General features: G+C 43.1%; 3 protein-coding genes and 1 long non-coding RNA gene across 5 annotated transcripts; 1 reads left to right on the top strand and 3 right to left on the bottom strand.

Annotated features, from left to right (window-relative positions):
• The first annotated feature begins 1,106 nt into the window (after positions 1-1,106).
• Nfrkb (nuclear factor related to kappaB binding protein) lies at positions 1,107-7,233 on the top strand. Its single transcript, XM_076387969.1, has 12 exons — positions 1,107-1,244; positions 1,787-2,035; positions 2,103-2,335; positions 2,410-2,675; positions 2,810-3,162; positions 3,250-3,584; positions 3,669-3,914; positions 3,995-4,228; positions 4,292-4,513; positions 4,584-6,294; positions 6,373-6,705; positions 6,787-7,233. The coding sequence occupies exons 1-12, from the start codon at positions 1,239-1,241 to the stop codon at positions 7,231-7,233; spliced, it is 4,635 nt and encodes a 1,544-aa protein (XP_076244084.1). The 5' UTR covers positions 1,107-1,238.
• On the bottom strand, positions 7,234-15,123 carry Ip3k2 (Inositol 1,4,5-triphosphate kinase 2). Of its 2 annotated transcripts, none has more exons than XM_076387974.1 (5): positions 14,644-15,123; positions 9,549-9,629; positions 9,062-9,436; positions 8,774-8,986; positions 7,234-8,470 (listed from the first exon to the last, which is right to left on the bottom strand). In XM_076387974.1, exons 1-5 carry the CDS (start codon positions 14,992-14,994, stop codon positions 8,138-8,140), a joined length of 1,353 nt encoding a protein of 450 aa, XP_076244089.1. In that variant the 5' UTR covers positions 14,995-15,123; the 3' UTR covers positions 7,234-8,137. The 2 variants fall into 2 exon arrangements, with proteins under 2 accessions (XP_076244089.1, XP_076244088.1); XM_076387973.1 differs by lacking the exon at positions 14,644-15,123 and adding an exon at positions 9,830-10,933.
• Positions 15,124-15,360: 237 nt separating this feature from the next.
• Positions 15,361-17,793, bottom strand: LOC143184683 (uncharacterized). The gene is made up of 2 exons (XR_013002800.1): positions 17,525-17,793; positions 15,361-17,421 (listed from the first exon to the last, which is right to left on the bottom strand). It is a non-coding gene; the product is annotated as an uncharacterized LOC143184683 (long non-coding RNA).
• A 902-nt stretch (positions 17,794-18,695) lies between these two features.
• On the bottom strand, positions 18,696-23,889 carry LOC143185191 (uncharacterized). The gene is made up of 5 exons (XM_076387972.1): positions 23,551-23,889; positions 20,397-21,391; positions 19,451-19,772; positions 19,134-19,374; positions 18,696-18,946 (listed from the first exon to the last, which is right to left on the bottom strand). Exons 1-5 carry the CDS (start codon positions 23,556-23,558, stop codon positions 18,794-18,796), a joined length of 1,719 nt encoding a protein of 572 aa, XP_076244087.1. The 5' UTR covers positions 23,559-23,889; the 3' UTR covers positions 18,696-18,793.
• Between the last annotated feature and the right edge of the window lie 145 nt (positions 23,890-24,034).

Raw genomic sequence — 24,034 nt, 5'->3', positions numbered from 1 at the left:
CTTAGCGAACTCTTCGTTAATGTAAGATCTGCGTATACAATGTTACAAGAGTATTATTCAGTGATATTTGTGATTGATATTATTAATACTTCAGTTTAGAGATAGAACGACTGAAGATTCTATCATCAAAGATTTTTGATGGATAAGATTGTTAATGTTATTAGTAGTTTTGAAGCAGATATGAGAATATTCATGCTTAGAAGTTCCTATAGTGTTAATAATGTAGAAATTCGATGCCCAGCGTTCGAAATGTCTATCATACTTTATACGTTAAGTGGTGAGAGTACAAACATACTAGAGTAAAATATTAGTAACTAAAACACGAAAATATACCTGTATAATTCGGTAGATTTTTCATTAGGTACAGCTTTATCGCTGCACATATGTTGTGCAAACTAAAAAAAAAAACAAATACTTTTCTGAAGTTTTATACAGGTGACTTTTCAGTTCATTAACGTAACTTCGTAGTCGTTTATACTTTTATTTCATTTGTTACAATACTTTTTTGCAAATAAAGAACTATGCAACACGAAAATACATATCATATCTCATACCAATACATATTATAAACCATAAAACTTCTAATTGGTCATCTCTTACTTTTTTAGTGTCGGTAAGAGAAGTGATCCTCAAAGATTCACTCATTTTCAAATTAAAATTCGCTCCTTTTTGCTACCAACAAAGAAGGCTGGTAAAAACTAAATATCCCTAGGACCATTTCACGCCGTTTCAGAAATACTGTATCCCATATTTTTCACAAACAAAAATTTAACAAATATATCATCGTATCAGTTAGAAAATTTAGAATTTATTATGTCTTCCTTAATAAGAATAGATGTTATTTTATTTGCGTGAATCGGTACTGAATCAGCCCTAATCCTCCGCCATTAAGCAGCCGTGGTTATAAACCGGCAAAGAAGGTGGGCGCTCTCGAGATCCTTCATATACAAACACCGTGGTTCTGTTCGCTGTATTCCACGCCATGACTAAAATTTGTCGGAAGAGTAGGAGTGCAGTAGCTGTGACAGGTCAAACGGTGAATAGCGAGATTACTTAATATTCGCTCGATACAAGAGAAGAGTTTCACGTATCGGAAGAACGCCGAGCGATTTTTCCACAAGCTTTGGCTTTTCTCTGTTCCGTGAATTATCGTTTGCTGGCGGAGGATCTGGCTGTTCTCGACGGGACAGCAAAACTCACGGAACAAGGGTAGAGCAAGCGCAGAGAAACTGACAAAAATGGAGGTTGGTTGCGATTAATTATTTTGAAATAGATACCTGCACGATCGATAACACTGTATACGATAGAGACGCGTCGTGCATACCCTGTGTCATGTTACTGCAGAGGGGAAAATAATATTGTTTGTCCCTCGAATGTTTCTTCTGTCACCTATAGTCGAACAATTATTCAATGGAATAAATATTCGTAGAATACACTTAGACGTATCTTAGATGTTTTCCTTAGTACCTAATAATATTTGTTTTTCTTGTTAGGTATTATCTGTGTTTGTTTTCCTTCACTTATTTTCGAGTTGCTATCACTTATGTCAGGGGTGATGAACTTTTTTGCCGAGAACCACAAGAGCTCCACTACTGAACAGTTTTCCTATACCTGAATAAAACAAAAAAGTAAGGGAAGAAGGTGACTTGTGAGCAACTAGTTTCTCACCTTTGACATAATGTTGATATGTTTTCTATCAAGAATATTAGTATTCCAGCTCAATCCTGATTGCCTCTAATTTAGGCTTAATATTATGTAACTAAGTGGATGTGCATTATTTTTGCAGGTAGATGAATGCTCTGCTGGCGGAGATAGTGGTGCAGAGGAAGATGAAGATGATGTGTCTTCTCATGGCTCCAGAAGTAATAGTAGTAGTAGTAGCATCAGTGGAAGTAGTACTTCCACTGACAGTGGGGACGAGAGTGGAGAGGAACATGGTACAAGTGGCAGTGAAAGTCACAGTTCTGGAGACGATGATGAAGATGAGAACGAGAACACGGAATATTCTGTTAAAGCTGAGAGCCCAGATACATTGGTAAAATTAATTTTATTTTTAAAGTTTCCCATAGTTTTATTTTTATTCACAAATTCTTCATTTCTAGAAATGGGAAACTTGTGTTGCTGCAAACTCCAAAGTGAAGTTGCCACAAGATCTTTGCGAACATGCTGCAATTTTCAGAGAACTTATGGATTATCCTTATATCTGGAATGAATGTTTGACTGAGAGTCAGAGAGAAACACTGTGCAACTTTTTACCAACTTTCCCGAAAGATTGTGACGTTAAGGCCGAAACAGAGAAGACTTTGCGCATGCTATTTAATCGCGAAAATCATAGGTATATAAAAGTATATTTTTTTTAAATCTTCTGAATCTAAGAAACACGTCTAAATCAATCTGTATTTATTACAGATTCGGTGTGGCACCTCTGGATGCATTTCATAGTCACTTATCAGCTGGTCATTATCGACCAGATATCAGGAGAATGTGTAGCTTAGTACGCAAGGCGCAGCAAAGGCGATTACTATTCGAAGAACGGAAACGGTCTTACGAACTCGCTAGTCAGTTACTGAAATCCAGGGAAAGCTTACTATCGAACGCTTACAAGCAAGGTTTCTGTCAGCCAGCGCCAAGAACGATGTCGAAAGTTCAATGGAGAAAACCGAAGCCTGCTATGGGTAAGTTAAGCGACTGCTGTGAATCGTTTTAAAAAATTTTCTGGCTGTTTATACTTCCCCCACGCTCCAGCCGTTTGGCAGAGAAGTATGTAGTAACTTCCGAGGGACAATACTAACAAGCAATGCACCGACAGTTGAAGAGAAAACGCAACTGCGCTATTTGGAGGAACTGAATACACTGAGGACAGAGCTTGGAGTGAACGCCAAGTTAGCAGCCGACACGACATCCGAGAATGAGGAGAACTACCCGCACTACCAGCTGTCTGGGGCGAAGCAGAAGAAGAAGAGGCGTTCTTTCATGAGTTCCCAAGGATTGTCTCTCAGAGGCTTGCAACTGGATCATGAAGATGAGACGATTCGGCCTGTCTTCTCCACGTTGCAACGAGTGGAGTACCCAGCGAACAGATCGTTATTTATTCGCGAGCAAACGGAGGAAACGTATCGTGAAATGTTACTCGAGCATAAGAAGCGAAGAGCGCGTCGCGATGTGCGTTATATCATCCTTTCTTGTTAAAAATAATATGTTCTTTCCTTAGATATCTGGTTTGATAAAAGATAAATTCCATTATTTTAGATCCACCCAGAATTGAATACTCAAGGTATCGCTCTTGCCGACCTTACTCAAAGAGCACAAATTGGTCAGAAGCACAAATTATCAATTGGCTCCCTAATGCGTACTACACCAGCGAAAAAGCGAATTAAATTGGAACAATCTCCGCTGTGTCCACCAGCGCCACGGCTAATGAATTCCAATTCGATAAAGCATGAAAGCGACAACAGTGATTATTCCCATACCACGGATGACAACAGACATTCCAGTACATTGGATATGGATCAGAGGATGCTAACGCCAATTAAGTCAGAGCCTGCAGATGGATACGAGATGCATCAACTATCCAGGAAAAAATTGTGAGTATCTTTTATACTATGTAATATTGCTCTGAAAAGTGATTGTCTCATTTTTCTTATATTTTCATTTAACTTGCATTGTAGAAGTCCTGCTACACCAAAGGGTAGCAAACCTTCAATGATAACTACGCCAGAGATTAAGAAAGAAGTTGAGGATATGGAGTACGACGAAATTAAAACGGAACTTAGTACAGGAGTGAGCGAAGATGTTCCTCCTGAAGCAGAGGAAGACGAGGAGACTGACAAGAAAGAGCTTGATCTGGACAGCATCGACATGATGCAATTACCAATTCAACTTGATGATGGAATTGACATATTGGACGATGTGAAGTATGTTTTGCTTATTTTTCATGCCTTAATATATCTTGACAGAATTGGCATCTGTATTTAACATATTGATATTATTCTAGATGTGAAGATGAAGGAGTTATATCGATACCGGATAAAGAATTGAACGTTCCAGCGAACGATGATACTATAGACATCAATAATGGAGCAGAGTTGATGCAAGAAACTCACGCTTGCTTCTTTTCGTTATTGAGAGATGCCTTCACCTCGAAAGGCGAGTACAGGATGAGTGCAGGGGAAATGAAAGACGCTGTGACACAGTGGCAAGGAAATCCCATTTCACCATTAAACGATTGGTAGGTATTTAGACAGCAGCTTTATACCTAGAATCTGTATATAATCATGAATTATTAACTTAGGTATTCCTTGACATCCTCTTGGACAGCATTGGTTCCACTGGCATTAGGATTCCTTGCTGGAGAGCTTACTTACTCCCAGGACTTAGGCGATAGACAGGAACGCGAACCAGACTTGGTTCCTTATTTAGAAAACAAAGGAAGTGGAGTTTATGCGTGGATTGGAGCTGGACGAGACTCGGATTCCCGTCTGTCGGATTTGTGCGCGAAATTTTTTATGCACAAGTACGTAACAGGACCTATGAACTTATAGAAACTTTTCCTAGCGAATGAAAATTAATAAATTACATTTCAGAGATTCGTTGGCCCCACCCTCAGCATCGATTTCTTGCTCAGTAGTGTCTGTGAAGCAGCAGTCTCAAATGGCTCAGTCTGTTGCTAGTAATGTTACTACTAGTTCTGGGAATGGAAACGTAAACTCAGGTGGCAGAGTCAGCAGTCCGCCAGTGGAATCGATCAACGTCGACGGCGGTTCTGCGAACACTGTTGCAGAATGGGAGCCACCACGTGCTCTGTGGCCAACAGAATGGAAAGTGCGGCCATCCACGCAAGAAGAGCGCGAAGAGTTTAGGAGACAGGAACGTATGCGATACGCTGCGCCTCATAAAGCATTTACTTACAGGATGCATGGTTATGCATCCGTCGTGGGTCCTGTTAAAGGCATTTATCAGCATAATGTCGCCTCTGGGTTGACTAAAGCGCGAGGACACTCGTTGCTGGTGGCTGATAGGCCGAATTTTGTAACGATCTTAGCGTTAGTCCGAGACGCAACTGCAAGACTTCCTAATGGCGAGGGAACTCGTGCAGATATTTGTCAGTTGTTGAAGGATTCTCAGTACATCAGAGAGCAAACAGATAGCGATGACAAGGAAGGGTACTTACATTCGGTAGTGTCTGGTGCTTTGGACAGACTACACTATGAAACAGATCCTTGTGTTCGATATTATCCGCGGCGCAAAGAGTGGCTGTACCTTCATCGAGCTCGCTCAGAATCTGAATTCGAAATGTACCATCAGCAGCTGCAAGGTGTTGCAAAGAATAAGAAAAATGTTGCCAGTATGTCGAGAAGCAAAGCATTGCCACCTGTGATAAAACCTTCTAATGTTAATAAAGAGCAGTCTCCAAGTAACAGCAAAGACTCTACGCCGAAGAAAGAAAGGAAAATCGCAACTGCCTCTCAGCCTGTTATATCGAGGAAGGAACAGAAAAAGATCGAGGAAAAGATTGTCGTGAATGATCATTCTGCGTCGACCGAGCAGTCTGTTGTTGCTACTAGTGCAGTGACAACGATCAGCGCAGCGATTAGCTCGGCTGTTGCTGTGTCTGGAACCACTGTTCCCATTACGACTCTCCCAACTTCTACATCTATTAATACTGTCACTGTAGAGAAGGACATAACAAGTAACGAAGTAAAGCCACAAATTACTACAACAGCCACAGCAAAGAAGGTGACTAACATTGGTGGAAAACCTGTAGCTGTCGTGAAAACGAACGCACAGAGTCTGCTGCAATCGAATCAGCAACATTTTCCTCATCACCAAATTCAGGTCTCAACTTCTGCTGGCTTGCAAACGATTCGATTATCAGGGCACTCTGTGCTGCATTCTGCTCAATCAGTTGCAGCCAGTAGCGCTTCAAATAGCGCAACAAACGTGACCACCAATTTGACAACACTATTTCCACCTTCGAAAATACAAAATCAGCAACAACAGCAACAGCAATCGCAGCAGCAGCAGCAGCAATCGCAACAGCAACAGCAACAAACAATCGTAACGAATCAGGGAGGGAAGAGCATTCTGCAGACGGCTAATATAAAGCAACAGCAGTCTCAACAGCAACATGTGCTACCTGGAAAAACTTTACTGGCTTCTCAGATCAAGCTGGTTAGCTCAGGGCAAATTAAATCGTTGCTGACGGGCCATGGGCTTCAGGGTCAGACAATATTCATAAAACAGTCATCGCCTTCTGGTAATCAGCCACAGCAGTTGCAGCAGCAGCAATTGAAGGTATGAAGCTTCGCGTAAAATATCTTCGCCATGCTGTAAGATTTCTGTATTACCAAAGATTTTCTTCTTTTATTTCAGCAACAGCAACCACAGCAACAGCAGCAACAGCAAATGCAGCAACGCGTCGTAACGAATCAACAGCAATCGATACAAACCTCTGGTATGCAACGCATAATCGCGCAAATCGGAGGGAAACCGATCGCAGTGCAGATTCAACAGTCCCCTCACCAGCAACAGCAACAGCAGCAACAACAGAAGATACTAGCGAAGGTTTTAACTAGTTCAAGTGGAGGTCAGCTTATCTCTGTAGAGAGTTTGCTCGCTCAGAAGGGTCTGAAATTAGCCACCACGACCAGCCACGCTAATCAGCTTAACAGACAGGGGAAACAAGTAATACAAACGCAATATCAGGTACAGATTTGTCTTCTTGTAGTTCCTACGAGACGCCTAGACTGATATTTAACTCTACCCTGAATTTTGACACAATTTTAGGTGGTGTCTCAGGCGCAAACTCCTTCAGGACAGTCGAAGATAATAGTCAGCACGCAACAACAGCAGTCTCAACCGCAAGCCCAGACTGTTCGAATGGTGACGGCTCAGTTAGCTGGAAAACCAATCGTTTTAGCCAGTGGCAACAAGAATGTCGGTGTTGGAGTGAGTAGTAGTGGGAACGTGGTGCTTGGTAAGCAGCAGACGTCGCAACAGCAACAACAAACGCAACAGCAACCTATCATTTTACCGAGCCAACTGCTGAATATAAAGACGTTGCACGGTTTAAAAGTGATACCAACTCCGGCAGGGTTGAAGACCACTGGAGCTGCGGTTTACGCGCGAGTAATCGCGCCGACAACGATTACCTCGTCGACACAGTCGACGGGGAATCAACAGCAAACTGTTCAGACCCAACCATCGAGGAACAGTCCTTACAGCACGCCTTGACAGAATTGATATATTTTATTATGTTATTATTTTTATTGATCGTTCTATGTTCAGTTTAATTTCATGTAGGACGTTTCTGAAATTTCGTGAGAATGTAGGTGTCGCGATTCACGTGTAAAAAAGACGGAAGTAATAAACATTAACGAACCGGAATGCGTAGAATTAAGGCGCAAGTGAAGGGAGATCGCTCCTTTCATTAACACGCAGATTTGGATCAAGGCACGTCGATATATAGGCACCTAATGAAAAAAATACAGGTGGTCATTGACCTTCTTTTGTACTAAGCGTCGAATTATTTACAAATGCATGGTACGATTTTAAATACAAAACATAGTTCTTTCTTTTTCTCTCTCTCTTGTATCAAGAAGATTTCGCAGCGTCGCATGTAATGTATAAATAAAGTTAACGTAATTATGGTAGAACATTAAATTATTTTTACACAGGTTCTCTTCGCGATCTACGATGTAAGGAGCAAGTTTTACTATGAATATAGCTAGGTAGCAAGTAGCCACCGCGTCTTTGGTCCGTTTCTTGCAAGGATATCGTCCCGGGAATATCCTACCAGAATAATTCGAGGAGATTTATATACAAAATTATGCTATGTCGTATAGCGTCGTTAGGGAAATAAAGAGGACACAAACACGAGCAGTCCACATACGTGTGTCCAAGGAATAGAGGTACTTACTGCACACTCGAGATTAAAACTATTATCTCTGAGGGTACAAGCAATTAAATGCGTTTCTTGCCAGTCGTCACAGGGTTCCAGCCTAAGATCAAGTAGGCTGTGAAAGAAAAGAGCCTTCTCCGTCCCGTTTCACTGTATATCTACAAGCCTGTACCCTCAGTCGCGATATTTTGAAGCACTCTGCTAATACAATCTTCCCAAAAGGCAAATAACACAAAGTTACGTCGTTTCAGAGTTCCGTATATCTTCAAATATGTCTATCAAGTTATTTACGCCTATCAAGTATCCATCCTCGTGGTTTCCCACTTGCCACTCAGCATCGTGACAAATTCGTGGCAAATGCTGCGGCAGAGGTAGCGTCTTCGCGAAATCGATCATCCAGATACCAGCGTTTTTAGCGTCGTGGACGAACAGTAAACTAGATCCGACGACCTCGTGTGAAGCGAAGAACGGGGACGCCTTCAGCGTAGCTCTGATAGCCTTCAGACGCTGAATATACTTCGGCACTGCATGTGGATAGCCTTCGACGAAGCGTCTTAGTGCTTCGGTGACCTAGAGCCGAAATTTAAGGCGCTGTCAATTTATTTTCTCGAGAGTCGTAACTTCTGGCTATAACTCGCGTCTTGAGGCGATTTTTTATCTGAGAGCTAGATTAACCCAAGTTCACTTCTTTTTGAAAAATAAATTTTATATGGCGTTATTTTTTCTAAATCTTCATCAGACTAAAAGGAATCTATTTAAAGGAGATTTAATAATATAAATTATTTTAAATAGTATGCTTAGAAATAGGTGATCCCCTCTGAAGAATGATGAAAAAAGACTTGACTTAGGTTGGCTCTCAAAATTATGACGAACCTGGTCTCGAGTTCTAGTGGTCTTGAAATCTTTCGACGATCCTCCGTGAGCGAGTTTGATGCCTTCCACGCGAAAACCTAAAGTGGCAGTGCTGGATATCGTTTCGCGCCAAACCATGTACCTTGGCTTCGTGACCCCTTGCACGCGACGTTCCTCAGCGCTCGGTGCACTGGGGTCTACCTGCACCATCTTCTCGTACATGTCTTTCCGTAACTACATGAACATTTTCAGAGATTACAAGCTTTTCTAATTCCTTTTTACTCGAGCATTTCATAAAAACGTTTGTACCTTAGGTCTTTCTTTGGCCTTCGCCAGTTCAGACTCCAGGTACGTCCTGACACCAACTTTGCAGTCCATCACACAGGGCTGCTCGAAGTCACCCAAAAGATCCTGCAGCTGCAAGTAAGTCGACACGACTGCCCTTTTGTTCCCAGCGTCTTCGGGGGAACTCTTCTCCACTGCTTCACCCGCATCGCCGTCTTCAGCGTTTCCTTCATCCGTTTCTTTCACATCGAGAACACCTTTGAACTCAGGCACGTAAGGCCTCAAGACATCGTTCATTAACAGTCGAAAACAGGCTTCCTCTTGAGGACAGAGTTTCTTCAGAATCGTTCCTGGAGTGGGCCCTGCTCGAAAGTTGCCTTGATGTCCAGCCAATTGCACCTGAAGAATTGCGAAAGTTTCGGTGTAAATAGACTTGTTTCGTTTTACAGAAGTTGTGGGACTTTAGAGTGATTAAAATACAAATAAAAGAGGTGACTAATCGAAAACTCACCCATGGATATCGCTGCTTCTTGTACGTCTGGAAGAATGGCGTCCAATGAACAATATTCCGGAGCTTCCTCCATCCTGAAGACTGAAACAAGAACAGAAATAGCAGCTTTACTAATTTGCTTGCGTTTTTAAACCTGTATCGAGGTTCCTGTAGGTCGAAGGAAAACAGATTATGGAATATAATTATAAAAATGATTTATTGTAGGAAGAGGATGCACTAGGTGCTTTAAAAGAATTAAAACTTGGTCTTTTCGAAAGATATTTTCCACCGAAGGTTGTTACCTTCGCCGTCCTTCGATCATTCGATTTGTCCGTATAATCGGAGTCCCACTCAGAACTGAGATCGTCACCGCTACCTTCTCCCCATTCCAAGTTGGTCTGCGGCACCTCAAGCAATCGAAGATACTGCTGGTACCCTGAACAACCGTTCAAACAAACCTGTTCTCCACTGATCAGATCTTTGGTGCACTTGTTGCACCTCGAATGCCTGCTTTCACAGAGGCCAAAGTTACCACTTCCTGTGGATTTCGTATTGTTCACGTTTCCTTTCGTTTTTAACTTACTTTCTGCGTTATCTTCGCAGTTCGGCTCAACCAAACGATTCTTCTTGTTATTTTCAGTATCGAGATTATCAAGACTATCGCGATCTTCGTTGTCCATTTCATTATTTGTCTGGCTCTGAGTATCACGATCTTGTTCTTGCGACTGAGAGTTCAGGAAAGAGGGTGAAGGACTCCTAGAAGAGGAAGGCGATCGACGATCCATGATGCTCGTTGAAAATCGTTTCGAGTGTCTTCTACTCCTTGACCTGATCATCTTCCTGTGGCCAGGTGATTTCTTATCGCAGTCGTCCAAATCTGTGCAGTCTTCTAACACTGATTTAGAACAAACCACTATTTTTGGTACTGTTATCCTTTCGTAAGTCTTCTGCATTGTTTATTCTACTTGGCTCAAGTTGAATCCTACTTGGCTAAGTTGAGAACCATTTAGAATATAGTCGATTCATCTCTCAACTTTTATTCGCCTTGTGATCTTATTACATATCGCGTGAAGATGAAAACAGCTTTGTCACAGTATAATTAATAAGGCAGCGTCTGCTATATTATATACTGCAATTTGCTAAATTACTCGCTAATTTTTCCTAGTATCCTTTAAGACCGACGACCACGTCAAAGTCGTTTATTCCAATTTCATCGTATTAGCTCGTACCGTCTTTAAATACCATTAATTGCCATCCTCGATCACATTCGTAGTCATTATTTCGAACAGTTATCTAGCTTGCTTTCCCTTGAACATTCGCGATTAGCTTCCTCGACCTTTGACTCTGAACAGCTTACAGGTGACGTCTATTTTCCTTATCGAATCGTGTTAATGAAGATTAAATATCGCGTTAATGGAGATTCTTAAAATTCGTTGACTTTCGACGTCTCCCACCATCACAGTCGAATTGTTTGTCAACCGTAACCGATCTTCAGATTCCTTCAAGCTTCCAATATCTTTCTACCAACTTCTATTCTCTTTCCTAGAGAACCCAGCTATCTGATAGAGCTTCAGACGATTTAATGTGTAACAGGTCCCACGATATCACCGTGATCGACTGGAAACGACACTTTTCTCTCCGATCAACTTCGATCCTTCCCACGACGACGAACGTAATCATGGTTTTTTGCAAACTTACTGGCCAGATCTTGACCACGGTTCAAAGGAGGGGAGAGAAAGGAAGGGGAAAGCGAATGAATCCAACCGTCGCGGAATTGGAATTATTTTAATCGGCGAGATACGACCGAATCGAGACACTTGGATCGACTGGACGCGCCTGTTTGTCCACCCACGTCGAGGCTCTTCCTTGGGCCCTGTTCGAGCGTGGAAAGCGAACAGTGTGCCACTTTTCGTTGGGCAATGTGCCTGACTGTTTTCGATCGGGCTCGTCTTACGCAAAATCGATTGACTCTGCCAGTGACGTGACCTGCTCTTCCTAACTAAATCATAGAACAATACTTCAGAGTCCCTTATTAGATAGTATTCGAGTATCCAACTTTCTAGCTGCTCTTGCTTCAGTTGGCTCTGCCAGTGACCCGCCCTGCTCTTGCTAACTTAATCAAAGAACGATACTCCAGAGTTCTTTTTCAGCTACTACTCGAGTATCAAACCTTCCAGCTACTCTTGCTCCAATCTTATTCTCTCCAGTTTCAGTGCTGGTCCTATTTCTCTTCCCATTGGTCCCCAATAGATAAGCAGCTATGTGGTGGTCACTGAATGAATTGCATTCTGTCGTGGTCGCAACGCCATGGCTCCTCTCGGGCAACTAATGTCTCACGGCCTTCGAGATGTTCGCCCGAACTCATCGGTGATAACTGAGATGCTCGAGCAGTTGTTCAAACGCAGTCGCGATTCACCTGTTGCCCGTTTATCGGCCCTCGACGCTCCTCCCCAATAAACTGGCACTCGGCTCGCGCGGACGTCTTCGACACTGGATTACATAATTCGATTCGAGCGAACGTCACGCTTTCCAGCGGCGATATATTCATTTATTTTCCGTGTGTGACCGTTTTGCGTCAACGCGCTCGGGATTCCTCGGCCTTCCATGGCATCGTCGATCGACTCGACTGGCGAAACCGACCCCGGATCCAGGTTGCAGTCTACACCTGGACGCGAGTCGACGCACTCTTTTCGGTAAATCGCGTGCCTTGAGCACGTGCAGCTCTGATCGCTCACTTACGTAAAGGTGAACCCTGGAGCAGGGTTTCTCAGCGAGGGCACGTGGAGCCAGGGGGGTCTGACGCAGAGAAGTTTTGGGATCGTGTTAAGAGAAGGTGAAGGGGGCAAGAAAAATGGAGAGAGAAAGAAAAGAAAAGTGGAGAGGGACCATAGAGGTGATTGATGTTGGGAAAAGACAGCTACTAGGTAAAAAAAGTTGAGAAACTCTGTTTTAGAGCGTGGATTCTCAAGGTGTGGGTGGTGAGCCACTGGTGGGTCACGAGCAGAGTTGAGTATATGTATCTGATCTGATCTGTACATCATGAGATCGTGGATTTAAAAGAACTTCCTCTCACGATTCACCTATTGATAAGATTAGCATTCTCAGGAAAAAAACACTTGTCGAGATGGTTTTTTCCAAGAGGACAGTTTTTCATCTAGATTTCTTTACTGGAAATCTCAAGAATAGCAAGTCCAATTACTCCGACTTGGGCCTCAGTCCGTCATATCTTTACTTGTCTTTAAATTCAGATTCTTCTTCTTGAGAGTAATATCTGTAGACGTAAATTAAAGCAGTATAAGTCACATCCTCTCTTGCAGATTTCAATTAAGATACAAACTCGAGTTTCTTGACAATGTGACTTATGTCTTGCCTTAAAGCCAGAGATATAAGAGCTATTCTTCAGCTATCAGTGAGAAGATCGAAAACTCGACTCAGTCTGTCCAGTTTCGCTTTGCTCGCAAATTTGCCGTGTTGGGAACCGACGCAACGTCCATCGAAATGCGTCATCGACTAATTAACTAGCGCTCGCTGGCTGTCATTAGCGGAATTATCAGAAGCGAACAGAACGCTAGGTCGATACAGTACTAGGCTGTCTCTATGGGATTCGAAAATTGACATCTCGAAAACAGTGAACAGGCATTTCCCCTAGAAGGAATACAATTTCTCTGTAACTGCATAATCTTTCCTCTGTGAAAATTGAATTTTCAAATGACTTCGTGGAGGAATTCTCAAGTGTCCCTGATACATAAGTCGATCCTCGTAATGGTGCACACTAATGCAGCAAGTACGTGATACGCCCGCTGATTCGTTTTGCTCTTTTAAGTGTCTCCTACGCGCCTGCCACGTTTTACGACATATTAACGTCTATAAATAACATTAACGCTAACATTAATTATTCAGCTTTACGTGCTTGACAATCACACCGCTGAATTTGCGCAGGACAGGCCCGCCGCGATTCGATTATTGTGTAATCGGGCAGAATTTGGGTCTTGGCTTTATGGAAGCTTTACGATACTCATAAATTCGCAGGCGCGACTGCGCAAACTTTCTCCACGCAACGAGGGTCCCTTCGTCTTTTTTAATTGGCAATCTTCTTCTACGCTGTAGCGCTTTTTCACTCCGCCAAATTCGAACTTCAAACGACCACGCGCGCGAATTTTACAGTCAAACCTGCAAGAGCAAAGAGAGAACGTGAGAAGAAAGAAGAAGAGGAGATGATCAAGGCGAGAACCCTTGACCCAGATCAGTCTTCCAACGAAGAGATATTCAATAATATTTTCCAAGGCTGCCGTGGAAACGGCACTGGTAAAAACTGAACGCGCGTGACCGCCCGCGCACAATTAAGCAGAATCCTTGGTCGAAGTTAATTCGAGTCGCAGAATGTCAAGGTTCAAGCACAGAAGTAACCACTTGTTACGCATGAATAGCGTCCATGCTGAAGTGTTAACATCGTTAGTGCTCGAGCGTTAACACTGCCTGGTATTAACATTGTTATTAGTTCCACACGAGTCAAACTCTTTATGCGTATCGGTGAACTAATTGAAGAGCTCATACAAAAGTAGCTTTTTTTTTTGCTACGTCCTCTTCAATTGCATCACAGAGCAATCGTGCAGAATTTCCCGATGCGTTTCCAACGCCGCCGGTGGCAGAACAACATTCCAATTTTGAAGGAAACTAGAACAGGCGTAAGTTAATTGGTTCGCGTCGCTCGATTGACCAACCAGTTCGAAACTAAAAGGGAACGCCGCTAATTGAGCCTGCAGCACCGCGGCGAGAACGCTTTGAAATCCCGCAGAGCGTTCCTCGTCGCGATAATCGAAGGAAATGTCGAAGAATTTAAGGCTCGACTGTTGCACAATCGTCGATCATAAGTTTCTAATCGATCATCGAGCTGTCGGCGGCGGGTGTACATTAAATTACTCGCCAACTGTCTCACATATGGAATGAAAGTGAAACGATGGCTCGCTTTCGAAACTGTTTTCGATCTACTTCTAAAGGAATTCCGCTTGATCCTGGCTACCCTGGAAAAGAATCTGGACCTGTAGCGATCTTTCCTAATTTCTTTGGCGTATAAATATTCACAGATTTGTCTGAATTTGTTCTGTTAAAGTTTTACCTTTTTTGGACCAATCGGCGGTGGGGTTTGCTCGTCTGCGATCCCCAGCAGGCAATCGTCGCACTTGCAGTAAAAGTTGCTGCTCGAGGAATCGTTTGACAAGGCAGAATTGTAAGTGCTCGTGCTCGTTTGACTGTCCATCGAATCGGTCCTCCTCAAAGGGAGGTTCCTTTTTGCCAAGGCTCCGTGGATCTCCCCTTCGCCATCGTTCTCGCGGAGACTGTGCTTCTCTATTTTCGCGAGCAGAAGCTGCTCCATCAGGTTCAGCGTCGGTGCAGTCGATAAAGGTGACGTTGACATTGGCGAGCTGCTCTTCGCGTCCGAGTTTCCGCCTTTCTTTTCTTCCTCCATTCTTCCAATGATTCCTTTCGATATCTTAACTAATTGAAAGCTTGAGTTCTTCGAAGTTTAAAGAAGCAACTGTTGCTACCAGACACCAACTCCTTTCAGATTTTATCGTTAGCATTGTGTATTCAAAGTTACTGCAAAGTGAGTCAACTACGAGGATCAACTTCAGTGGAGTTAGGACTCCTAGAGTTCTCTATAAAGATCACTTGCAGCAGCACAAGCAAGGCAATTATGTGATCGTTCGTATTAGCGAGTGAATCCCTTTGCTGGTTAATGTTATCGTCCTTGGGAAGGAGACTGCAAAATATCTACGAGGACATGGAACGCCAGGGCCAGCATCGAACAGGCCCGGTTACACACTTTTCCTCTACTGACCCGAATTGAAAGCTTCCTGTTATTAGTTAGCCACGTATTACTCGATCACCTATCGTATATATCGCATATGTATATAGTATAACGCGCGTACGTCTCGCTGGGAGAGGGACTCGGCATTTCTTTCCTAATCGAGCCAGCGCAAGGACTTTTCCAATGATGAATCGTCTATTAGCGGAAAAGTCAGAAGCAATTTGATTATAGTGCTTCCTCTATAGTGACTTAGGTGAGACTGAGTCGAGTGGTCTGCTGTGTGATAATTTTGTGGTTGTTAAGTCTATATCTTATTTAGCCAAGTTTACTTTCTTTGACTCCAAAGGACTCGCGAATTCTCGTTTAGATAGCTGCTCTAGGATTCCGAAAAACTAGCACCAAGACCAGTCTATTAGAGTAGAAGACTTAGTACCAAGTTTAGTAGAAGCAAGACTAAAACTAGTACTTGAATTCCTACAGTTTTTACTAACAATATGTCCCTATATTTTGGGGAGGCAAAAAGAACTAGTATTTGATAGACACTGACCTCTTGAAAAGCTTGCTAACTTTTTATGATTTAACAATCTAGGAAGAGTCCTATTCAATCCTACAAAGTTTTCAAATTCCTTCAGAACTTCTGACTTCTAATTATGTACGATTTCAAAGCGTTCATTAATATTCTGTCGCAACTAATAAATCATCGAACCATCGTTCCGGCTTTCACTTATCGCTCGATTCTTGTTTCATGTTCTGCTTGATCATGTTCAATCACGGTCCCTCAGCGAGATAGTCATTAGCGCTTCGTGCGTCTTTTGACCGAAAGAGTAGAGAAAGGTCACGTTATCGACAAGGCTGTGTGGAATTATCGGTGCTGTCGATTGGGTCGATCAAGAATGTATAAGAAGAACGTACAACGAAGCGCAGAGTGAACAAATACTCATGAATATTCTAATTAATTTCACTTGCAAACACAGTACAGAGTAATTATCGACCCTTAACACCAGCCAGCTCACAATATAAGTGAATTCTGAAGGCGTGACGACTCCCGTGGATCAAGACGCGTGCTGCGCCTCGCGTCGCCAGATCTTATCGTAGATCTTCATCGGAATAACAACAGCTTATCGATGCCGTCGCTATCAAGCACTGTTAAGCATATCATTGCCTGGAATTCTAAAGATTTTGCCGCTGTAAATAACAACACGTTGTCTCTTACATTTTCCCTACGATTTCATTTCCTTCACAATTCCTCAAATGTGAATTAGCATGATTTCTTCAGTCAAGCTGAGTTACATTGACCATGGTCAGTGTTTCAGCACAAATACAGCCAGAACTTGTCACTTGTCAAGCTTCTAAAGATCAATTTACACAATTTTACGAACCGAGGAGATTCCTTTAGCAAACAAATATACCTGGAGTAGTAGCCTGTCGTGATCGACATCTCTGTCCAATATCTGATGTAGATCAGCTTTTATCGAGCCGAACAAACATTTGCTGGATTCACGGGAAGCCTCTTTCCTTCCTCGTTGCTGCGAGCTAAGGATACTCGCCGAAATCCTCGATCGAGTCGCGTCTCGTCGCACAGTGCTTCTTCCCATATCTGATCGTACACGTTCGAATCGAGAAACTGGCTGTAATTGCGACTGTCTCTGAACGCTGCATATTATCGCGTGGCAATATTTTTCGATAAAACTTCTCGTTCCCAGATCTCGCGCACGCGACAAAGTTCTTTCTCGAAATTCGAGCCGTAATCCTTATCGTCTAACACGGACAAAGGCTTTCGACTAACTGCGCATTCGGAGTAGTCGCCAGTGAATGAAGCTCACGAGAATCGTGATATCTATTCCTCTGCTGTCGAGTTGAAACTATTGAGATTCTTATCTCGTATGAAAGAGCCTATCTTGTTTACCGCTGATTTTTTTCGCAAATCTAACGTGTCCCTCGTCTGAACGATCTCCCGTCTTGACTTCCTCTTTTTTAAGTCTCCCAAGGGAAAGACGCTGATACATGATATTCTCGCTTCTTGGAAACGGTTGTGGGTGTGAATCTAGAGAATCCTGTTTTCGAAATCCTCAACGATGTTCGTATCTATAAAGAAAAGTTCACGCAGAAATTAATCCTCGTTTTCTAGTTGCTTACAAGGCTAGTTCTAAGTAAGCGGTGGGATTCACTCGCAAATGTTTTTCCAGACCTTGACAAAAATACCCGCGTATCCGAAATACATTTCAAACGAAACTGGACCAGGCGGGATTTATTTAAATCCTATCCCAGCACTTCTCACGCTCAGTCCATGCGATAAACCTTCTTCACTCTCACTGAAATCCTATTCTTTTTTTGAGTCGATAACTCAACGAAATTAGAGGATTTGGAGAACATTTTTTTTTTAGCAATCCACTGGTCACGGAATCACATCTCAACAGGGATCACTGTTCTACATTTTCTCTGTGGTTAAAAAATGCAAATTAGTTAATTTTACAATTCATTTGGTAGAGTGTTCTGTCAGAGGAACTCGGCGGGAGTCTCAATCTCGCGTATGAAATCACGCACCGCGGACTACTGACAATGACAATGAGCTGCTATGTTCTGCAGAGATGAGAGGCTCACAGCAACTGACCAGATCCCCTGGAGACAGTCACGAATAGAGACTGGTTGCGCTCACTGTCACTGATACATTTCTTAAATGGTCACGGCTACTTCATCAAGCCCTCGGCTATATTTGCACAACTTGAATTTCGATACAATAATTCGATAACGTAATACGATAAAACTTTGATTTTCTAATCGACTTTCTAGCTCACACTCCGTCATATGAAGTATGTAACATTTTTACTCAGAAAATATGATATTTAAAGGGGCAACCCCAAGCTTGTGAAATTGTTGAGTAATCTCGTTCGACGTAATGTAATGTACATTAGAGTTGCTATTTTTCAAACAGTAAAATTGTTTACCAGCGTAGACGTCGATTGAACTCGTGCGAGGAATGCAAGAAGCGGATACATACGTGCGCAACGGGTTTGAAAACACCTTGCCATCCGTATGTTAAACGAGTATGCAGATAAAGAAACAAGTATGGTCGTTTATACGTACAAAAGAATGGAATGCACAACAGATTTCAAGAGCTGCGTAAGTTATGCGCCTCCCGTCTGTCCCATTCTTACGTGACGTTCGTTGAATAGGTATACGAAGTTGGAAATGTGCAAGGTTCGCGAGTTTGCATCCTCTACTGTTCATACAAAAACGTGTTTACTTCTCTGAAGCTTCAGACTTTTTTCGGTAAATAATTAATCGTTTCTGTGACGCCGTACGTCGTGATAAGAAAACGAGAATAAAAATAGAAGAACGAAAAAGACGGTTTAGTGCATCCGTACGTAAATATATTCTGTTTAGTCCTCATTAAGCATTTCTAAGTAGGTATGCGCCGAGATGAATTCCACATTGAACGATTGAATGGTTCGTTTGTTCACAAATTGGAGCAGAAGCGCGCTGTTGCGTAAGATAAATTACGCGCGCGTTCACCGACGAAAAGAAGGGGAGAGAAACAATAATGCATCGACGATGTCGTACTAAACACAGGTTTTTCCTTCAGTGTCACAGTATTGAAATATTTATACACCTGAAATGGAACTGCGTCAGAATGGCAGACAACAAATCATTCAATACGTTCACGTAAATTCTATTCATCGTTTTTCTCGTTCTCCCCTTTTACGGCATGTTTTTCTAAACGTAACAGAGACTATCTGTACCTGTTTCTTATACATCTGTTATGAATAAAAGGTGAATAACATTAATGTACAACTTACCCTAGAAGGTTTGACTTGCTGAAGTTCAGGGACATCGGATTCGTCTCCACTGAGACTGGAGGTGGAACAATCAGAAATCTTCCTTGCTGGTGGAATATCCAGAAATTCGACCTTTGTCTTTTCTTGTAATTCTGGGGTGTCATCTTGTGTATATTGCAGGAACTGAGAGTCTAGCTTCGAGTAATAGGAATTAGTAGTGTCCAAGCACGAGTTCCTTCTGCTTCCACCTTCGTTAATATTTCTGAAAAAGTTCAGGGTACTCTTTAATACATACAGAACAATGCAGAGCTTGTATAGGTTCGTAGAAAAAGTTGTACCTATTGGCAGTGGTGCTTGCGGAATCAAGGCACAAACAGCAGGAGTCAGAATGCCGCCTGCTACGGCAAACTTGTAGGAACTGATTATCTAAAGATTCTCTTATTTCATCACAATCCAGGCAGGAACAACTACTGGCTTGACTCGGAGTTCCACTAGTCCCGTCATACTTCTCAAGCTCTAAATCATTCCTCTCCAGTTTCTCATCCAGGTAAGAGTAATCAGAGTAATCACTGACAACAACGCTTGGTGTCCTCCAATACCTGGGCCTTCCCTCATGATTTTCTGACTCGCTTCCTTCTACCATGTTTGAACCATCCCATCCTGGAAATAATTTTTTATAAACAGGTGAAACAAAGTTAATTACTATCCAGGTAATATTGCATAAAACACACTACTAATGGAGCTAGAATTATTAAGAATTAACAGTCTTAAAAAATAGCAGAAATTAAGGGACTATTTTTGTAGAGTTATAGACTGTTTCATAGAGTGTTTTAAAGGGTTTATTTTAAACCACTTCTGTGGTTAGGTATTATCAATTTTTCTGAGAGTCACACCAACTCAAGTCCACTTCCTTTTTTAAATTAGATTTTACACAGCATCTTGCTGGTTTTTCTTAATTTTGATGGAATAAAAGAAATCCCCCTGCTCTTTTGAAAAATAGTAAAAACAAATTAAGACCACGTTCGCTCTCAAGTACACACAAATGACCCTACATCTCTTCCACAGACAACAGCGTGCCTGAAACCTCATTGAAAGGACCGCAAAAAATTCAAATTCTACCGCCAGAAACTAAACTCAACAGGTCACCGCGACGAGCGATACGCGGGAAAAAAAGAGAAACAAAGGAAAGCGTGATGTCAATGACACGAGACGCGTGGGTCAGAGAAGATTGCCCCCACCGCGGGTCGAGCAACTGGTGGTCAGCCGATATTCCATCCCCCTCACCTTTTATTTGATCCTCGTCGCTCAGTACCGCGCTGTCGGAGCTACAGCACCTAGTGACCCGTAGTTTGTGCCGCTTGAACTGGTGCGCGGTCAGCGCGGCGTCCTCGTCACTGGCCGCCGCGGAGTCGAGGCTCCAGCACCGCGCGACGGAGCCTCTCCTCCTCTCAGGGTCCGCCTCGATGCCCTCGTCGCTCTGAGGGCTCTTGCTCAAAGACCTGACCACCGGCATCCTGACCGTGTCGAACTCGTCGTAGGTCTCGTTCGCCTCGACCGGATCGACAGCGGTCTCCGCCTCGGCGTCCTGCTGCTTCTTCGACCTCATCGCGCCGCTGGCTCCCCTCTCGCCGAACAGCCGCTCGAGGTCACGCGCCAGCTCGCATACCGAGGACGGTCCGCCGTCGGTCTCCACCACGTACCGATTCTCCACGATCCCGACGCGCCGCTTCCGCGAGCTCTGCGCCACGGTCCGCGCCACGCTCGGCGCTCCAGCTGCCGAATCCAACAGCTGTTTCCTCGGCTGCCGCCTCCGCCGTCTCAGGGCCAGCCGACGCTCGTTCTCACGTCGCGAGCGAGCTCTCCGAGGGAACGAGCATCCTCCTACCGACACTACCCGGCCACCCGTCGTTCGATTTGAAATACGGCAGACGCATCGCGCACCGTGCCTGAACCAATCGCGGCCGCGTCGACGCCGATGGCCCCCGCCGCCATCTTCGATTCCGTGGACCACGCGGGAGCTAGACGGGAAACGCGGCGAGATCTTCTGACCCGCTTTTAGCGATCGACCGGTTGAGCCTGATGGGGACAGGTCTTCGGTATCATTTTTCGATCCCCTGCCTTTCGCCTCCTCGCCGTGGCTCGCTTCCAAAGGACGTGGCTTCGAGGAGGATGCGTTAGTCTTCGACGAATTCACCCTCTTTTCCGCCGGTTTTTCGACACTGTCCTCGGTGCTTCGCTGTCGACCGGCGACAGCTACGTCGTTCGATGGTGACGCTCGACTGGAACGAAGAGCTTAATGAATTTCGGTAATGTCCCGCGATATTTTCCAATTTCTATCGTGTCCCGCTTTCTTTGAGATCGAGGTCAGAGCTATGACGTGATTGTTCTTTCTGGGGAAATGATACTGTGTGTCTTTCGGAGCTGAGGTATAGAAGTCTCATCTTTCTAGTTCTGACAACCTTTTTACGGCCGCTTATCTAATCTAGGAATTATGCTATTGGAGATGTTTTCTATGGAGAGGAGATCGTTGACGTTCCATTTTTATCTTCTCTGCTTTTAAGAAATTGTTTCAAGAGTTTTCTAGTTCAGAGCTTGACATATGCAAACTTATTTTTTATATAACGCAGCAAACTAGATCGTTTATGTTCAAGCTGAATTTGTTTACTGTTCTAGTTTTGTCAAAAAATCAGAGAACATATTGTGATACTTATTGAAGCTACTTTTCTTCGATAAAAATAAGAATTTGGAGAAAGTTCTGAGAAATGTGTGATTTTGTTTGTACTGTCAACTGTTCACAATCAGGTTTTAGTAAATACAGATCCATTTATCGTGGGTGTTTCGAACACATACATGAGCCATTCAGATTAAACACTATTCAGCAGTCATGCAGCAATTATACCATTATTTCTTTCGATTTTTGAAAACAGTATCACTGATTACGTTCTTCGAAGACGGAATTAAAAATTTGACAAAAACTGGAATCGATCAGTGTGGCTTCTGAAAGGCCAAACTGTACAGCAGCAAGTCCAAAGTCTCGGTGAATGATGACCCTCGCATCTCGAAACGCGTAAGACGTGTGATTTTACGAAAGCTGATTTTTCATGAGATGAATGAGTCGCAGAAAGTGGCTGGAGTCAAGGATCGAATACCAGCCGAAGAAATGCGGAGGGAGAGATGCATAGAAGGTATGCCAGGGTTGTTTCTTGCTTCTTCGATTGACGTCACAAGTGCGTCATCAGTGCGGCAAAGGAACAAGAAAGTGCGATTGAATGATCAGCTCGGCGGTTGCAGCGACTGTGCGCGCCCGACGCTCTCGTCCTATGAAGCGTTGATTCTTTCTCTTTCTCGACAATCGGTCCATTATCTTGTCAGCTGAAGTGCCACTTGGCCACTTGAGCCTATCTGTGCCCGCGACTGTTCGTTCGTTCGTTCCTATATGACTCTTTCATTAACGGAATAGCCCGTGGCAGCGCAGCAACCAGAATCACGAATATTCTCTTTTTTCCAAGTTCCCTCTCGTACCGCCCACGCGGCGCTTTTATCAGGCTCTGATGATTTTAATTGCACGCAACGCAACGTTGCACCGGTAGAAAGATAAGATTGCTGAACAGGATTTCCATTGTTATTTTCGAGACAAGGAAACAGGGCGTGAAGCGGTAAATAGAACGTCAACACGAATTCGATAAAAATCTATGCCAGGGGCTGTCAACCTAGATGGTGGCGAGCACCGGAAGTCGGTCGATCTATCGGTCATGCGCGCAGACGTTGCTCCAAAAATTGACGAATAAAATTGTACTTGCTATGTTTTTAAGTTAAATAAAGAAACTGGATGTGGTATATCTTATATTATTTATTTATTCTAATCCTGTATCATTGAACTAACTCTGATTTAATATTTGAAAAGGATCAGCGCTTGAGAAAGTTGAGAACCCCTGTCCAATTGTTACACGTTTCGTAACTATTGTAATTTTTTGCACAGAATAATCACATCTTTTTGTATTTTTAATGGACGTGTTCGTTTACCATTTTTGTACATGAAAATTCGAAAATAAGATGAGGAAAGGCTAGACGAGGCTAAACGGGTTCATATTTATGACGAAATCGGGTCAATGTCGGCAGAAGGCTACTGACTTGTTCATGTTCCAGATAAGCAGTGATGAAACACATTCTTACATCAAATTCTACGCGGACAATAGGTTTTGTAACTAATTTCCTTTCCTCGGTGGAAAATAACCTTTCAATGCTTCGATGGAAGAGAAAGAATGCTACAGATGTATTGTACCACTCAACACATTTTTCAAACCGATTTAACGGAACAGCGTAAAAAACATGAAAACTGCATATCGTTATCAATGCACGTAAAATAGAAACTATCATATTATGTAAAGTGTTTTGTCTTAGAATATCAATTCCACTCTTCTTCAATTTCTGTTCTTACCTGTTCATATTGATGCCGTGTCCTGCGTTTCATTCTCGATCGAGGATGTAGAAATAAATCGTCTCAACGGTACCGATACAAAGGATTGAACAGACAAGGGGAAATATCGATGTTCGATTTTAACGCGTAACAGATTTATAGCGCGATACAGTTTGATTTTTGTAATTGGAATAACAGCGATTCGACCGGACGTTCGCGACGTTCATTGTTAATCGCTGTCCGTGGGTGTTAACTTTGGCCGTGTTAACAGAAAGAAGCAATGTATATAATGATTGTACGTCAATCGTGGTTGATGGCTGACTGAACTCGCGATTTGAACTTGACCACTCCACGATGACTACCTATACACGAGTTCCTGTATCAAAGGAGGGGATCGATTGCATTAAAATCGGTTCTCTTAGTAGGGAAGCTTTCCACCTACAACTATAAGCGAGTTGTAGTTACAACAGAACACCTGCATCGCTAAATTTGATGCGATGCTATC

Source organism: Calliopsis andreniformis, chromosome 10, assembly GCF_051401765.1.
Source record: "Calliopsis andreniformis isolate RMS-2024a chromosome 10, iyCalAndr_principal, whole genome shotgun sequence".
In the NCBI taxonomy this organism is placed as follows: Eukaryota; Metazoa; Arthropoda; class Insecta; order Hymenoptera; family Andrenidae; genus Calliopsis; species Calliopsis andreniformis.
Note: the sequence above shows the minus strand (reverse complement) of the source record. Positions and strands in the feature narration are given on the sequence as shown.

Coding starts and splice junctions, on each gene's coding strand:
- Nfrkb (XM_076387969.1), top strand. Junction 3,585..3,668: donor CAACTATCCAGGAAAAAATT/GTGAGTATCTTT, acceptor CTTGCATTGTAG/AAGTCCTGCTACACCAAAGG. Junction 6,706..6,786: donor TAATACAAACGCAATATCAG/GTACAGATTTGT, acceptor ACACAATTTTAG/GTGGTGTCTCAGGCGCAAAC.
- Ip3k2 (XM_076387973.1), bottom strand. CDS start 10,480: ATGCAGAAGACTTACGAAAGGATAACAGTACCAAAAATAGTGGTTTGT. Junction 9,437..9,548: donor AGAAGCAGCGATATCCATGG/GTGAGTTTTCGA, acceptor GCAATTCTTCAG/GTGCAATTGGCTGGACATCA. Junction 8,987..9,061: donor AGGCCAAAGAAAGACCTAAG/GTACAAACGTTT, acceptor ATGTTCATGTAG/TTACGGAAAGACATGTACGA.
- LOC143185191 (XM_076387972.1), bottom strand. Junction 19,375..19,450: donor GCAAGCACCACTGCCAATAG/GTACAACTTTTT, acceptor GAACTTTTTCAG/AAATATTAACGAAGGTGGAA. Junction 18,947..19,133: donor AGCAAGTCAAACCTTCTAGG/GTAAGTTGTACA, acceptor GTTCCATTTCAG/GTGTATAAATATTTCAATAC.